Below are 17581 nucleotides of genomic sequence, written 5' to 3' on the forward strand. Positions count from 1 at the left end.
ATAATGGTAGTTACACTACATTAAATAAAAGTATTTGTAGAAGTATTTTTCAGATAAACAGAAAATGCCACTGTTGCTGTTTCAGACTGCCTCCCATGGAGAGCTCTGCTTTCTTTCATTTCGCTGTCAGTGTGAGTATAGCTGACTCAGGGCTCAGTGGTGGAAGACTACACCAGCAGGCTATTTTCCTCATTAAGTTGCCCCCACATATGCTAAGCACAACTCACAGCCCTCAGAAGAAGCAAAGCGCTCCTTGGAGAAAGGGAAGTCTCCTGGTAAGAGCTGTTGCCTGTTGTTTCGGTATCAGACCCACAACGTGGGGACTCCTACAAGTGTATAGAAAGGCTTTGGTTCTGCCACCAGGAGCTCATGTTTCAGTATGAGAGCACTGAGAGAGCTGGATGTGTGTAAGGGGGGGAAGGAGTGAGGCGTAAGCACAGAGGTGACACACTGGCTCACCACATCTCTTGGAACTTTGCAGACTTTTGCTTCAGTTCTGAGTAACTGTGATTTTGCAGAGGGCTTTACTTCAATTTTTGGTGTTGAGTTGTTGGAAATACGTGTTTAAAGTGTGACAGGAAGAAATCAAACCAGCATTATTACATGCAACGCACATCAGAATATAACTTATTTAAATGAGTGAACTAAATGAGTGCCATCTTCAGAGCTTGGGAAAAGACTTGTGATTGTAATTGAATGGAAGTTGTATGCAAACAAATTCTCAGCAGCACTAAGTACAGTTATAGCTGGCAGAGATGAGCTCATCTTTAAGGTCTGGGAGATTCTCACTGTCACAGGGATCAGTGAGGCCTTCCTGGGTGGTGGAGGAGGCTCGCATTAGGTATCCTGATTATCTTTGGATGGTCATGGCAAAGAGGGCTATAAGACAGTGAGCGTTGTCTGCACCTTCAAGAAGGGCAAGACAAAGATACAGGTAACTCAATACCTGTCAGCCTCACCTTGATCCTGGGGACAGTGCTGGAGCACACAGTGCTGGAAATGGTTTCGGAACATAATACAGTCAGAGTGATTGGGAATTGTCAGCATGGATTTATGAAGGGGAAATCATGTGTAACCAACTTGATAGACTTCTCCAACAGAATGATTTGCTTAGTGGACAAGTGAAGAGCAATGAACAATCTCATCTTGACTTCAGCAAGGCTTTCACTCTATCTCCTTTAGCAGCCTCATGGACAAACTGATGAATTACAGCTCCTACTGCAATCGCCACTTTATTTGTCTGTGAGCCTGTAGCAATGTGAGTCATTGCTTTTCTGAGGGGGGGGGGGGGGGGGGGGGGAAGAAGAAAAAGGCAAATGGAAAGGATCTGGCTTTCTTCCCTGAACTGGATGTTCTTACTTTATCCAATAAAGGTCTTAGAATCATCCTTTTGCTTTGTGAAGTCACCACTTACAATGTACATTACAAACGACCTGTTTTTGTTTTCTCTGTGGAAACAGCAGAGGGTTTTGTTAGTAATTCTATGCTGTACAAATAAGAGTAGCTGGGCTTTAAAAAATTGTGCACATAAATTGCTACACTCAGAGCTGCTAATTCACAATCCCGGACAGCTGTGACTTCACTCTCCAGCAAGTGGCCTCAGTCATAATTATGTCCACACTGCGTGCACCAGTATCTGAAAGTCCTCCTTCTGACATGGGGATGTGAAACTTTCCCTCTGCAGGATACAAAGCAGAGAGAATGTGCATCGTGGTTGAATATTCCTGTCTCTCAGCTTCAAACACCAAAATAACTGAAAATTGAACCTGATGCAGTAGATCAGATTTTTAAGCCCAAAGGTTGGCCCAATATGGGTCAGTTATCAGCATCTGCAGCGCTTGCTCTATTACGGTCAGAAAACAACAGAATCAAAACGGTTTGGGTTGGATGTTTAAGATCATTTAGTTCCAACCCCCTGCTACAGACAGGGGCACCTCCCTTTAGACGAGGTTGCTCATAGCCCCATCCAGCCTGGCCCTGAAATCTTCCAGGATAAGGGCACTCACAGCCTCTCTGGGCAACCTGTTCCAGTGTCTTACCACCCTCACAGTAAAGAATTTCTTTCTAATATCTAGTCTAAATTTACCCTCTTCCAGTTTAAAGCTGTTTCCTCTTGAGCCTCATGCAATGCCATTCCAGTGTGAAATAACATCAGCTTCTCTTTGCTCCTGGCAATAAAGAAAAGCCCTCCATTGAAATGGCTGATTCCAATTTGGCAGAGGAAGTATTTCTGCTTCAGAGGACAGAGCTGCTGAAACATGTTTAATCCCCAAATGAGGTATCTTAAGGCCCCAATCTGTTTCTACAGGCCAGGATCAGCATTCTGAAGGTCACAGCAAAGTTCAGTGAATGACCTTTTTATTTTTATTTTTTTAAAACCAAAGGATTCTTACTTTCTCATTGTGAAGCCAAGCTGCGTGCACTGAGTTTGAGTCTGCTTGGGAAGCAAAGCTTCTCTGACAGCCATTGGGGCAGTTCACGTGCTGAGCTTCAGAGCACTGCACACACGGTGAGCTCTGCACACCTGCACAGTTTGGGCTGGGTCCATGCATGCGGCCCCCAGGCAGTGACAAATCCAGCTCTGAAGCTGTCACTGGGCAGCATCAGGGCTAGCCACTGAATGGCTCGTTACGGTGGTAATTAATTTTTATGACTATGAGAAGGAAAGGATGTTGAAAACAGATTGATCATAATTGGCTTTTAATTAACAATTTCAAGCTCTAATTCGAACTAAAAATATCCCATTAATTATCCCCACGATTTCATGGGTGCTAGGGCAGGGGAGATAGTGTAACCAATGATGTGACTGTGGCAGGCCTTTGTAACGAAGTGTGTCCAGGGCCAACTGCACAATCAAGCAGCACTGCTCTCTGCAGGGGAGATGCAGCCTTCCTTTTCCACTCCCTAAGCAACAAGTGAGGTGGGCAAAAGGAGACTGTGAGGGGCTGAGGTTTGGCAATGGCCCAGCTCCAGCTGCAACGCTGAGGGATGAGCAGCCCCTGTGCCCACCACAGCCTCCTCCTGCAGGCAGCTCTTCTGGCTGTGGCTTCCCCAGCCCCAAAAACCTCATGGACAGCACTGAGGTTAGAGAGGTAACAACAAATCATGAAACATCTGAGAGTGGTTGCAGTAGCCTGGAAAATGAGTGGAAGTGGATATGATTATAGAGAGTGCAATGAGTCCTTGCTGAAATTATTACCTCAGCTTCAAAATCTCAGCCAAATTGGTTTCCATAATGTGCCTTCTCAGCACAGGCATCATAAAAAGAAAACAGCAATTAATTTGGCTTAAGAGAATCTATAGTGCAGGCTGAGGGAAAAACTGCTTTAACTGTAGAAATGTAGTGATTAACGTTATGATTTTCTATTGACAGGATGTAAAAAGAAAAAAAAAAATTACGATCTGTAAGTGTAAGGCAGTCTCATCTCCTCAGAGGAGGTGGCAGTGGCAGGAGGCTGGGGCCTGGGCCCTGTGTGCTGTGCTTTCCTTACCTTCACTTCTTCACTTTCCAAAATACTTCAAACTACTTTTCTGCCCTGCCTCCGTGCGACAGACTGGGAGACAGTGAGGAGGTGAATCTGACTTCATAGCTGCTTCCATACACACCAATATCTGTGGAACAAGGCTTACACTCCTTGAGACCAAAGCAATTTGCTGCCGTGCTTGTGCCCCATCCAGAGAAATCCCTTAAAAGAAGGCTGGGCTCTGCCAGAAGGTGCTTTGTGTGCAGGCAGTGCTGGCTCTGCAGCTGCACAGGTTCCCCTCATCACACCACAGACAGCTGCAGGGCTGAGCCAACTTTCCAGGCTGGCACCCAGGGTCACCATGAAGCTCAGCATGAGTTTGGACAGGAAAGGTCTGGGGACATCTGGTGGTCAGGAGCTGATTGTAGTCTCAGCTGTTAATGTAAGACAGGTAAGTATCCATGATACCAAGTTAGAATCACAGAATCACCAAGGTTGGAAAAGACCTCCAAGATCATTCAGACCAACCATCTGCCTACCACCAGTATTTCCCCACTAAACCACATCCCTCAGTATAACATCTAAATGTTTCTTGAACGCCTCCAGAGACAGCGACTCCAACAGCTCCCTGGGCAGCCCATTCCAGCACCCGACCACTCTCTTAGGGAATTATTTCCTAACATCCAACTTGAATGCCCCCGCTGCAACTGGAGGCCATTCCCTCTAGTTCTGTCACTAAGTTCTACTCAGTTCTCCCTTCAGAGGAAACTCCAATCAGAAAATCCTCTTACCTCAGCTTCAGCATTACAGTTCACTCCAGTCCAGAATTTGACAACAGTTCCCTTTCTCCTTCTTCCAGGCAAATCCTTTCACAGGTACATAGAACAGTGAATCACTTTTCTGGTCTATTAATACACATGGGCTGCATTCTTCAGGGTAGCTGCCAAGCTGTCCATGAAAGAGCCCAGCAGCATTAGCTGAACCTATCGGGTTCCCCACAAGCCGTGCAATGCCACGGCTGGAAGTGAGGCTTCAGCTCCATGCAGATAGAAGCAGCAGCAGCCCCCAGATGGGGAGTAACTCACAGAAAGGAAAATAAATATGCATGAGCTATGTACTATTAACGTATATTCATGTAATTAATATCATAGTTCTTCATTATATGCTTTCCTTCACCACTTGAAAATTTTTCCAGGTACACTGAACCCATTCATTTATAAAACAAACGACCCAGCATCATTAGCAATCCCGATGGAATTATTTAATTTACAACATTTAATTTAATATACAACAGACAATCTACTGCAGATTTTGCTGCTGCAAATTTGTCCTCATTCAAGATGCCGTAGTGTTACCTGCAGTGTTCTTGTTTGATGTTTTATTTCTAACCACATTTGGACTAGTATTTTGTTTGTGGTGTAAAGGCAAGAGAACATTTTCTACCACTACTATTGTTAGCAGCGCTTTCATCATGATACTCTGAAATCTAAACCTGACTTTGAACAGTTCACAAAAGGTCACCCTCAGAAATCTTATGGAAAGTTGGCACCTGCGCAGCCCTTTCCATACGTTTATACAGGGCACAGCATGTTTTAATTGAATTAAAAGCACATCATTCAACGTTCAGTCACAAGGTTTGAGAAAAGCAAGTGATCTGTACCATATATAATGCATTAGCTTATCAAAATGAATTTCCCATCATCTTCCAAAGGTTGAGGAAAAAGATCCTTGACCTCTACGCTCTGCACAGTGAAGAAAGCCAGGGGCTGAGGAAGAGCAGTTGTCAAGAGAGACCGCTCAACACCTTATGCTCCAGCTGGGTCCTAAGATTTTTTTAAGGGCAGCAGCCTGAAAAGAAATCATTTCCAGGTAAGCACACTTACTCAGCATTTGGGAAGACTCCTCTTCAGATTTTTCAAACTGTAACTTTTCGCTTTCCTCAGACAGCGCTAATTTGACATTGAAAGAAGTCAACACTGCTTGGTTTCAATGGTCTGTGACAAACTGTGGTGTTTCATGCAGGAAGGATTTCTGTTTGCCATAACTGCTCTCCAGTATGACCACATCCATTAGTGCTGAAAAATTCATAGCTGAAAAATTACCATTAAAACCATGTGCCCTTTCTCTCAGATGCACTGCTGCTTTTGCTTCACCCTCTCCTTTTATTTTCTGTCCTGCTTGACTGGTGTTGGGGAAACCACTTGTTGATGACGGCTCAAGCAGCTCTGAGCCTAATGATCGTAACAGTTCTCTCTACGAGTTTGTACCAACTCAGTCTTTTTTTAAGTTCTATCTATAATCTCTCCATGAGCAAGGAAAAACAGCAGCATCCTCTTACAAAAGGAGCAGGGACATTACAAGCAACAATGCTTTAAAATCACTGCATTGCACTGGAGTAGTAGTTTTGCTACCAATGTCTCAGTTTCAGAACAAGAAATAATGCCAGGAAAAAATCAGCAGAGAAGAAATCAATTTTGTAACAAAATTTATTTTTGCTCTGTGGATACAAATCCCAAACATCAACAAACAAATTCCAGTGAAAAAATACCAGTCATTAACAATGAAAACTTTTATTATTATTTAATAAATAGAACTTTGGCATTCAAAATTCTAGCTGTAAACCCTACTTTAAAAAAATTACAAAATGAGGCAAGAACAACAAGCCTAAAGCTGAGCCAGCCAGTGGCTCCTTTACTTTTTACAACAAACACATTTTGATTAAGTCATGACAACTCTATTTACATATGAGGTATTCTGAGCGGTTCAAAAATTGAACCCAATTTACACAACTACCAGTCTTTGGGGACTGATCTAGTACATATGTCAGCTGTGCTTTTAACAGATAGCTCCAGACACTCCTCCCCACTGCACTAATGATATACTGCAATTAACACACACAAAAGAATCACATTATGCTTTGAGTTTCCTGCTCACTCTTCATAGAAAGCTGCATACTACAAGCAGGCTAACATTCCGAGCGCACACCTAGTACCTGTTGTCAGCACTTATGTCTCTAGATATTATGCAGAGTTCTTACTACAAAAGCCCAACAAAATATTGGCAGGTAAGAGGAAAACAAGGTGCAGTCATCAGCATTCTAACAACTCATCTAAAGTTCAAAGGGAATTTCTACTTAACTTCAGGCATAAAAAGGCACAAAGGTATGCAGCTGTGGAATTAATATTGCTAAGGAGCTACTAGAATAAATCATCCCTTTCACTAATAACCACTGACTGGTTTGAGCCAACAGAAGTGGATTAATTCAGGTCTTCTCCCCTCTCCTGACAGAACTCGTTACACCAATGGGAAGAGCCCAATGACATCTGCATCTCCTACGTAACACCAGTGAAAGGAACACGTGCTAGGGAAGTGGGTCACAGAGGAAGGATTTTCTTTCTTTCCTTGTGCTCTTACCTTGCCAGAAGAACATGTGCTACAAGAAGCAGGCAGTGAGGGCAAAGGAAGGGAAGAAACATCTTGAAGTGAAAAGGACAAAACTTCAGCTCCTGCCATTACCTCACAGCCACCAGCAGCTTCAAATGTTGAAGTCTGGGTGGGTGGTGGCAGCAGTGTCGGCAATTTCACAGAATTATCGCACCCTACAGTGACAGAACTGGGGCTAGGAACCTAAATCATGTCTACACAGTTGAGCTGCATTACTTCTACATAGCAAATAGACAGCATCATCTATAGCCTGTCCCAAGACTTTCCAAGTCTTTTTTCAAAATACATTCTTGAATACAGTAGTTACTGTAAATACCTTCTAAAAGAATTGTACAAATTCGATCTGAAACTATACAAAAAATTACTGTACAAATTTGCTGACAAACAGAACAGTACAGTATCCATTCATTAGCAGTTCTTTTTCAGCCCTTGAGATTGTCTAACAGCCACAGCAAAAAGTTGTCATGACTAAATCCAAGCAATTCCAATGTTAACATTCATTAATCAACTGTGTATTAAATATGCTGAATGAGATTCACACACACTACATTTTAACCAATTAATCAGTCATGCATATCATAGACAAAGCTTATTCCATTTAGAGGCATCTCTAAAGTGATGCATATATAGTAACTGCTACTACTACAACAGGCCCAATTTCAAGAAACCAGAGCAAAATACAGTATCAGTTTAGATATTCAGTTGATAGCCTGCATCTTTGGCTCAACCATCCACCATTTACAGCCCTATTTTAATCTGACCGAGGCAGGTAAACTCAATTGATATATATATTTAAAACAAAACAACAACAACAAAACAACAACCAAGTGCCTTAAAGTCAACATAAATATCACGGGTTCCCTAAAAAAAATATTAAAATGCAAGATTACAGCATTGCAAACAAAGTATTACAAATACAACGGGACCTCCTTCCTGAGGGACTTTCAACTAATACTTACAGAGCATCACAGCTCCTGAAGTGCTTTGCAAATATTAAATTACTGATCTCAACTCTGCAGTACATTCAGCAAGTAAGACAGTGGAGCCACACCAGTCAAGCAACAACACAACAGGACATACAGACTTGAAACATCTCCTGTTGCTAGCTAATTCTCTATTAAATGCTCTATTTCCACAAAATTTAGAAAAATGTGTTGCTCGGTCATTTCCATAGCTACAGCATTTCCATCTAAGGAAGTAACTGTGCGCTATGTTGGTGTTCACTGTCACATAATGTTTCTAGAAACCCTGTTGCTGAATTTCTGATAGCAGACAGAAGTCATAGACTGGGGACTGTTCCTTCACTGCAGGGCCAAAACCACTGCACTACACCAAAGGAACAAGGTATGGCCCTCATAAAAAAAACCCAATGCTTTTGCATCAAGAGACACAGGAAAATTAGTGCAAAGATCCTTGTTTTCAGTTTTGCACTAGTGTAATGGTACACTTTCAAAACTATTGAAAGAACAGCATTCAACAAATTAAAATAAAATGGCCTTCTTTTTTTTTTTTCCTTCAACCTTCAAGCTGAGATACCACGCAATTTCTCTTGAGATTTAATCTGGATGTTTTAGTGCCCACCGGAGCTGGGTCAGTCAGATTAATCTCTATCTGAAAATACTGTGTAGCAACAGTATACACTGCAACATAATTTTTCACAGATTAGTCCACGTGTAGGTTCATGATAGAGAAAACTGTCAAATAAATTAGTCATTATAGCAAAGAAAAAAACCCCAAAACAACATAAAAACCAACACTAAATTATAAACACATTAACAGTAACTGCATAACAGTGAACAGAAAACAAAACACCAAGTTAAAATTCGTAAATCCAGCCTACGTTGTTATAACCATTTTTTCTTCTATTAAAATAGATGTCATCAGAAAACTGTTGCTATAAAAATGTCACCCTAGAACTTACACAATTCTAACCTCTATGCTAAGTGATTTCTGCTGTTATCCATGATACAGATCAGCAGACTGACTTGCACATTGGCCACTTGAAACTTTAATTCACACGTATGACCGAAGGTCATATATTTTCGTTTTCGTTACCTGCAGTTAATTACCATCTTACACCACACACAACAGTTCAGATAACTTTCAGTACTGATCCAGGAAAGTGGAAGTGTTAATATTTTATCTGCCCACGGGAGTGAAGTAGCACAGCCAACTGATGCTCATGGAACAAACTATGGAATATGATCTTATTTTTAAGGTAACCTCTTCCTGCAAGAAAGGAGAGATCAAGAATAACCAAACAACGTGGAAAATTTTGCAGTCCTTGCATAACTGAGAATTTAATACTGGTAAGTGGAGACATTCTGTTTCGAGCCCTGACTTTGCCAAATGCCTAACACTCATTTTGTAGCTGCAGTAAAGAATGGTTGAGGTTGTTTACAACCTCATCAGAGGTCTCCAAGGATACAGATACAGAGAAGCCACATTTTGAAGTGGAGGTGACATAAATAAAAAATATTATGGTATGAACACTAAAATACAGTCTATTCTTTTTGGACAGCCATGTACTACCCTGCAGTTTCACGCCTCCCATTTTCTCTGGGCTTGTCACAGACTTGATGTTACTGAAATTCCTCAGAGCAATATGATAATGCTTAAATCTTATGGGATTCATGTGCATAAAGGAATTGAAAGTTGATTTTCTTCCATTCTTCAGCAAACAAGCTAACATTCATTACTAAAAGCAAGATACTTCTTGTAGCAAATTCTTCAGGCAACTTGAAAAGCATTTACTGTTTGCAGCGTTCTGAGACTGTTCCGACTGCAGTTCCTACAGCTAAGTGAAGTTTCAGAAGCCCCCATCTTCACCACATACAGTCAAAGGTCATTTGACTCTCTGCACTGACTTCAGAACACAGGTAATGCCACACAAACCCTTGAAGGAGGAAAGGACCGAGAGTAGTAGCAGCACGGCTGTTCCAAAGCTCCAATTCCAGAAACTAGTTGAAGCAATAAAAGGAAACCCAATGAAGGAAACAGAATCCAACTGAAAAATTCTTCACAGCTTGTTCTTAAATTCAGTAGTTTGGAGAAAAGAAAGATTTCTTGAAGTTTGTACCACTCTGTTCAAACCATGTCTCTCCCTTCCCCACCCGGTTCCCAAGATTACATATGCATGATCCTCACAGAGAGGCATGTGCAGTGGTTGCTATCTTCTAATATGGCTCCTTAATAGAAATGCAAAGACCTGTGACACAGCAGCATTTAATAAGTCATTTGCTACTGGATGAAACGTTGTCATTGAGTGATGCAATTGTCCCCCATGTCCTGAGCATAACGGTCTGATATTATCGTCCTTAATTCATCAATATCCTTTCGTAACTGACAAACGTCTGAGAGCTTCTTCGAGAGAGTCTCTGTGCTGTGATAATTTTCATTCTCTTCAGCTGAGCAGTTCATTGCTACAAAAAAGAAACAAAAGCCAAGGTTAAAGCTCTGACAGCTGTGCTCTGAATACATAAACCAGTCAGCCTCTCTTGAAATAAAGGGAAAGTCACTTTAATTAACTCAAAAAAAACCCCATGCTCCAGTGTGACGAAAGGCCAACAAAACATTGTACCACGTGAACTTAAAGCCAGTCCCTGCTCTACTGAAAGACGTGCTTTTCTTTCTGCACCTAGACTCAGAAATGACTAATCACTTTCAACAGTGAAAAACAGTGAAAAAGTTGGGTAGGATAACAATTTTTGAAGCTTCTAGCCACTCAGTAAAGAGGGATAGAAAAGCTTGGGAAATGAGACCATGTAAGATTACAAAACAGTACTACAGATATGTTGCACTATTTATCCTGCTGGCTGACAATGATCTCATGGACTTCGAGACAGGTATACGTGCACTCACAGCATTTCAGAGGTTTCCAGTGCAGATGAATCTAAGTGGTGCCTACAGAACATTGCCCTTTTACCTTCCTACTTTGCTGAAGGTAGAGTTCAGCAAACGGTCTGAGTAGTTCTAATTAACATTCAGAAAGCACTAGGATATGATACATTCAAGTGGAAAAAAAAAATCCATTAAGCTTGTTAAAAGGAAAAACCTCACAAAAACTACACTCGAGCTCTAAACGGCTGGCATCAAGATGTACTTTCCATCTCCTGGCTTACAGTATAGGAAGTGGAGAAGGATATGGAATTAACATTATCAAAACTAGAGCTGCCAGGTACCCAGGCTTATACACACAGACAGCTACTGTCCCCTTGAAATCAGATATATACACGTTCAAACAGCAGACTTACACTTCCATCACTTGATCACAAGGGGTTTAAGAAATGGCCTGCTTATGCCTCACCTTCTTTCTAATTTTAGAGGGCAAAACATGTTTGACAGAAAAAGCCCATTAACCCTTAGGGCTGACGGCTGTGTGCACCACAAGGGAGACACACAGATACATGCCTTTCCTTTTTAAGGGCATGAATATATCGAGAAGTGAGTCTGTATGAACATCTAGACATCTCCTCCTGACCTGACAAAGACCTGTATAGCACCTGACAAAGACCTGTATGGCAGTTGGCAACCCAGATGTGCTAACAGCTCAGCACTTTCCAAGAGCTCCAGGAGTATACTTTGTGCACAACTGCTCTGGTTGCACAGTCATGGGAAGACTATCCTCTCCACCTGGCAAGAGAGCGCCACTTAGCTAAACTGCTATTATTCTGTGTCCAAAACACTAGTAAGCACTGGAATGATAACATCACTTACATCTGATTCCCAGCAGTAAGGAAAGGTTAGGCTCCTTGCCTTGAGCTCTCTGGGTAAGAATACTGCACAAAGCTTTCAACTCAAACAAGCAGTGGGACATCTCCTTGAACAACTGGTCTGCTACAGGCATTTTTTCAGACACTGGTTGTCGGGACTGTTCCACCTGCCGTATCTGCTCCTTCAGAGAAGCATTTTCTTCTGTCAGTCTTTGGTTCTTCATGAGAAATAAAGAAGAAAAAAGTCAAGTTAGTCTACAGCATGTAGCATGGCAGAAAATTTCCTGTATCAAACCACAAGCAATACTAAATAAAAATAGTTACTTCCATACATAAAAGCTGGACCTCTCCAAAGAACAGCAAATAGACAGCTTTTACACAGCTTTTAGTGGCCTTCACCCTTAAAACTTTTTCTTCTTGAGGTAAGGATGGCATTATTATATTTCTGCACAACATGTATCACAGCAAAGTATGTAGCTCATAAAGCCCTACCACAAGTGACTGTAATCACTTCCTGAGGTTCTTCTTAGCTGGCATGGTCATGGATTGGGTTTTTGGAGTTTTTACTTACTTCAGAGAATGTTTTATTTAACTGTTCTATATTTCTTTCTTTTTCTTCAAGCTCATTTGTCATCTTCAGAACTGTCCTCTTTTCTTGCATAAGCTTCTCTTGCACAGACTAAATTGAAAGAAAGCACAGGTAATCATTTTAAATTTTCACACTGCAGGTTAGCACTGACAAAAAACATATCCTCAGTAAATTCCTAAGTTTGTTATTCATTGCTTTTGAATTACACCTGAATTTCTACCAAGTTCCACTTCATAGTGTCCAACTGGGCTCCAAGAGCTCTATGGACACTAACTTAGCTGCACCAAATATCTGTGAAATTCTTTAAAGTATTAGCATCTGATTTTAAGCAAACAGACCACGTATGCAAAATGTTACTCCAACACAGGATAACAAGGGATGTATGGAAGGCTAAAACAATCACACAATTTTGTTTATTCTATCCAAATTATTTCACTTGAAAAAAGCATACCAGCGACAAGTAAACTTCATTTATGCAATTTCAGAGTTATAGCTGAACATATTTTTGCCTCTTTTTTCCATGAAGACTGTGGCAGGGGTTCCTACAAGCTTTCAGAACATAGTATCTACCTACTCAATTTATTTCACAGCAGAGAAAAAAGCCTATGGTAGCTGACACAGTGCACCATCCTCTTTAAAAGCATTCACACAACATAAATCAGAATAGGGTACAACAATTTTACTTTGCTGAAATAACAACTGTAGGCAAAAAAAAAACCAATATAATTTGTTTGTAGTTTATATTGTCTTTTTTTAACAGATGCAATAATTACAATCATCATTAATAAAATCAGAAATAAGTTTCTCAGACGCTGCTGTACTCAGGAACTAGAGCTTTCTGAGTCCGACTTCCATGTCAGCGATAAGCAGCAATAAACCAACAACTCCTGCAACATGGAAAGAACTGTAAGATTCCCTGTAAGATTTTATTTATTTATTTTTATTTATTTTAATGAATTCAGCATGGCCACAGCTACCTTAGCTGTCAAACGCACACCTTCATTCTACTATATGTTTCCAAAGTCATCTGCTAAAATTCAGAAAGGGGAAGATTCAAATCATCTTATCTGAATACTAGCAACAGTGCAATAGCAGGCATGCCCAACCCACATCTACTGGGCTGCACATGGCCCAGCACAGCCCGCACTGCAGCCCACTCACTGCCCCACACCATCATGGCAGCCGTTCTTCCCACCAAGCAGCCTGGCTCGGCCCCAGGCACGCACCCATCACTCAGCAACAGCCAAACATCGGTGTGCTATTAGCACCATCTCAGCTGAAACCAGGACAAGGGGAGGGTGCAGTGCAGTGCTAACTTTACCTCTTCCACTCATCACGCACACAGTCAAACTGAAACCCACATGTACTACATTACATGCGCTTGTGCCGCTTAGCGAGTTCAATGCAGTGATTACTGACTGACAATAATATTTCTAGCTACCTAATGTAGTCTCAAAAGAAAAGGGAATCCAAGGAATGAAAAACTGTAGATGAAAGAAGAGTGTTCAATGAAAAAGAGAGAGAGTAGCACCTTCTTGTCAAAGCAAATAATATAGCACTATGCTTAATTCGTAAGGAAATCGCGTCAGTTTTCAGAGATTGTCTTTGAAAAAGACAATATATGCAGAAACATGCTGTCAGATTCGATGAATATCAAGGAATGCTTTTTAAAGACAAAATAGCAGAACTGAAAAGAAGTCCATTACCTCAACCAATCCTTAAAAAAAAGCTACAACTCCAACAGGCTCTGTTACAAAAGCTACATTACGTGGTACCAAATCTGACTGCAGTAAAATCAAAACCATTTACTGATGGTGAATTTATTATGCAATCCCTGGAAAGCATGGCAGATACAATTTTTCCTGATAAAAAACAGATTTTTCTAAAATCAGTTTGTCTCACCAGACCGTAGCCAGGCAAACTGAAGAAATGGGAAAATCTAGCAGAAGAAATTTGGACAGTAAAGGTGCTATTTCAAATTTTATGCTAACAGCAACTACTAAATGTGGAAATAAGTGTTACTTCTGAGAGGCAGCAGATTAACCTACTGATGCTATAGATTAGGTTCAACTTGTCTTTTTCATTAGAGTAATTGATAATGAACATCACTGAAGAAATGGCTTCTTTGGATCCACTAGAAGACAACAACAGCTCTTGATTTGTATGAAGCAGTAGAAATTTCATTACAGCAATGCTACTGATGGCACTCCGATGACTGTTGGTAAAGAAGAGGGACTTAAAGAGTCAACATTAGATTATGCACTTGCCATCACATTTGATGAAATATCACTGTGCCTTACATCAAGAAAATTTATGCACAAAAGCTTTAAAAATTGGTAACATCATGCAAATCAAAAGCTGTGAATTTCATAAAGTCCAAGGAATTTAATCATCACCAATTCCAGAAGTTTCATAAAACCATGCATGCAAATTATGAGAACATCATTTAGTTTTCTGAAGTAAGGTGGCTAAGTTGGGGGTAAATGCTAAAAAGTTTGTGAGTTCCAAAATGAAATCAAGTCATTTATAGAGTAAAAATGAAAATTTTTGCCAGAACTTGAAGCTGAAAAATGGCTCACAGATTTACCATCTTTGTCAGATTTGACCACTCATTAAGATGAGTCAAACACTTCTTCAAGGAGAAAATCATCTGTGCTATGTTCCAAATCATAACAGCATTTGAAACGAAACTTAAATTATGGCACACTCAAGCTATGGTAAATAATTTTATGCATTTTGATACATTGACTAAACGCAGCCCTGTGAACAGCGAAAAATGTGCTTTCTGTTTTTATAAAGGAATTTGAGAATACGTTTCTGAATAATACACTGAATGAAAATACAGAAATCTGATGAAAATATTGAAAAAAAATTATCCGCTTCTTTGTTTATTTGTGACTCCATTTCAAGTCAATATAATGTATATTACCTGTGAATTTTTAAATGGCATACATAGAGTTGTAATCAGGTATTCAACTCAAAAATATAACCATGTTTCTCCACCAGACTTTTCTAAGACCTATCTTTCCAAAGAAAAGTACCCCTCAGTTCACAATCGCATCTTATTCACGTCATCGCGTTTTGGCAGTTACGCACATTTGAGAACAACTGTTTTCAAGAGAAATCTGTTGTTAAGAGTTAGGGTACTATGGTTAGGCTGCAGTTGGACTTGATGATCCTTGAGGTAATTTTATGATTCAAGGATGAAGTATGGGAAAAGTAAAATTTCACGAGAAATCTCCAACAAACATCTTGAGAGCTCACTAAGAATTGCGACTACTTCCACTATATCAGACCAATGCATTAGTTTCACAAAAAACAAGGTCAAATATCCCACTATTTTCATGCTTTTGTTGCTCTTTTTGTGTTTTAATAAAAAAATATTAAAAAATAAAATGTTTTGTCACTTACTTATATTAACTATATTTATTATATGCAGCCCAATATAATCCATTTCTCTTCATTCAGTGCACCCCAAGCAATCCCCAAACAAGCCAAAAGGTTGAATGCTTGTAAAGTTTACTGCTGACATGTATTCCTGACTTTTTCATCTTCCACAATGAAAAAAAAATCCTCTTTTGCCATTAATTACTGACAGATTTGATGCTGTGCTACAACATTGCATCTGAAGTGCCTTCTCCACTCCTAGCTCAGCATATTCATGTATAAAACCTGTGTCAATTACTGGATGCAAATCCAATCTCATCATGCTCAAACTACAGCTGGTGCATTGGTGACAACAGTGTGTGTGTGCTCTGGCAGTTTTGAATGTAACCTTCCACAAAGTGGAACCAGAGACCACGATGGGAGGAGGAGATGGAATGCTTTACAGACCAATGGATCTCAATTTATAGAATGACACCGTTTGAGAAGTATGGTTTGTCTTGAATCTCTGTAGTTAAAATCCTAAGTATTCCTCTTCCAAAACAAAGAACTCTGTCATAGGAAATTCTACGTCATAGCTCAAACAAAATGTTACAGAAAGATCAAAGTCAATCTTGAGTAAAATACGTGTTTTAATTGTTGCAATATGATGGTGTGCTCAAGAGGGATATAAAACTACTAAAGAACATCAGAAAATGAGCTACAAAGACGGTGAAACACCTAGTGGTCCTCATGCAAGGTGCATGACGGGCAGCTGAGGTCCTTCGGTATGCTCAGCCCAGAGCAGAACCAGCTGAGGGGAGGCCTGATGGCGGCTGCAGCTCCTTGCAGGGAGCAAAGGGGCAGCGCTGAGCTCTGCTCAATGTGACAGCAACAGGGCCCGAGGGAACAGCATGGAGCTGTGCCGGGGCAAGGTCAGGTGGGGGTTAGGAAAAAGTTCTTCACCAGAGGGTGGTCAGACACTGGCACAGGCTCCCCAGGGAAGCAGTCACAGCCTCAAGCTGATGCAGTTCGGGAAACATTTGGACAGCACTTTTAGACACTGAGTTTCAATTCTGGGTGGTCCTGTGTGGAGCCAGGATTTGGACTTGATGATCCTTGTAGGTCCCTCCAACTTGGGATACTTTATTCTATGATTCAATTGCAGTTTGGGAAGAAAGCCAAACTTACTCTTATGCGAAAGCTATTCCTAAATGGTATGAAGAACGGAACTTTCAAGGTACTGATACTGTGGACTGTAACACATAGGAAACTATGTTTATGCGTTGAGGCCGGCCCTACACCACATTTGTGGCTTTCGTAAGGAGAAGCCTTTTAACTGACCAGCCAGCTGTAGGAACACTGCTGACAAGGTGGGAAATAGTGAGAAGCAGGGCAGGGCCAACAGAAAATGGAGAAAATGGTGTGCAGCTTTGAGAAAATTTCCCAATAATGAGATTCGGCTCAATGGTGCACAAGAAACAAAACACTTTCTTCAAAGCCAGAAAACAATGGTGTTAAAATTTACACATTCAATCTAGATGAAAATACTTTTCTTTTTTCATCATAAGTAACAGGAATCATAAGGCAGAACCCAGAAATGCTACTTGTTTTTAGAACATTTCCACATGCTTGATGTGCCTCTCAGTTCACCCACACCATGCCCCTCGCAAGGAAGTGCTGAAATAGTGTGCATCCTATAGATAAGCAGTGGCTAGAAAGCACAGCTTCATGCTACAAAGGAAGGGGAGGAAGAAAAAGGATCATGGCTCCATGTCAAAGGAAACACTGCGGGCCAAGAGAGGGCAGGAAGTAGCTCTGCTTGATGCTTTTCCTTTGTTGTGCTTGAAGATGAGTGTAACATGCAGAGGTTTTGAACAATCACCTTCATTTTATTTTAAAAACAGTCTACTGAGAAAAATGGCCAGACTGAGTCAGACTGAAGGACTTCTTGTGCGGTTAGCAGCCATGCAGAAGTTGCTTAGAGACAAGGAGAACAGACCAACAAG

General features: G+C 40.8%; 1 protein-coding gene and 1 long non-coding RNA gene across 6 annotated transcripts in view; both read right to left on the reverse strand.

Annotated features, from left to right (window-relative positions):
- Positions 1 to 4451, reverse strand: part of LOC125689146 (uncharacterized) — a 38250-nt gene extending 33799 nt beyond the window's left edge. For both annotated transcript variants that reach the window (XR_007375075.1, XR_007375074.1), the window contains exon 1: positions 4256 to 4451. This is a non-coding gene — a long non-coding RNA (uncharacterized LOC125689146). The remainder of the gene's footprint in view (positions 1 to 4255) is intronic.
- A 1481-nt stretch (positions 4452 to 5932) lies between these two features.
- Positions 5933 to 17581, reverse strand: part of CEP85L (centrosomal protein 85 like) — a 142420-nt gene continuing 130771 nt past the window's right edge. For all 4 annotated transcript variants that reach the window (XM_048934747.1, XM_048934749.1, XM_048934746.1 and 1 more), the window contains 3 exons: positions 12192 to 12299; positions 11625 to 11838; positions 5933 to 10330 (listed from right to left, as the gene is read on the reverse strand). In XM_048934747.1, coding sequence (XP_048790704.1) covers positions 10167 to 10330; positions 11625 to 11838; positions 12192 to 12299 — 486 coding nt within the window. In that variant the 3' untranslated portion in view covers positions 5933 to 10166. The remainder of the gene's footprint in view (positions 10331 to 11624; positions 11839 to 12191; positions 12300 to 17581) is intronic.

The sequence above is a fragment of the Lagopus muta genome, chromosome 2, assembly GCF_023343835.1.
Source record: "Lagopus muta isolate bLagMut1 chromosome 2, bLagMut1 primary, whole genome shotgun sequence".
Lineage (NCBI taxonomy): Eukaryota > Metazoa > Chordata > Aves > Galliformes > Phasianidae > Lagopus > Lagopus muta.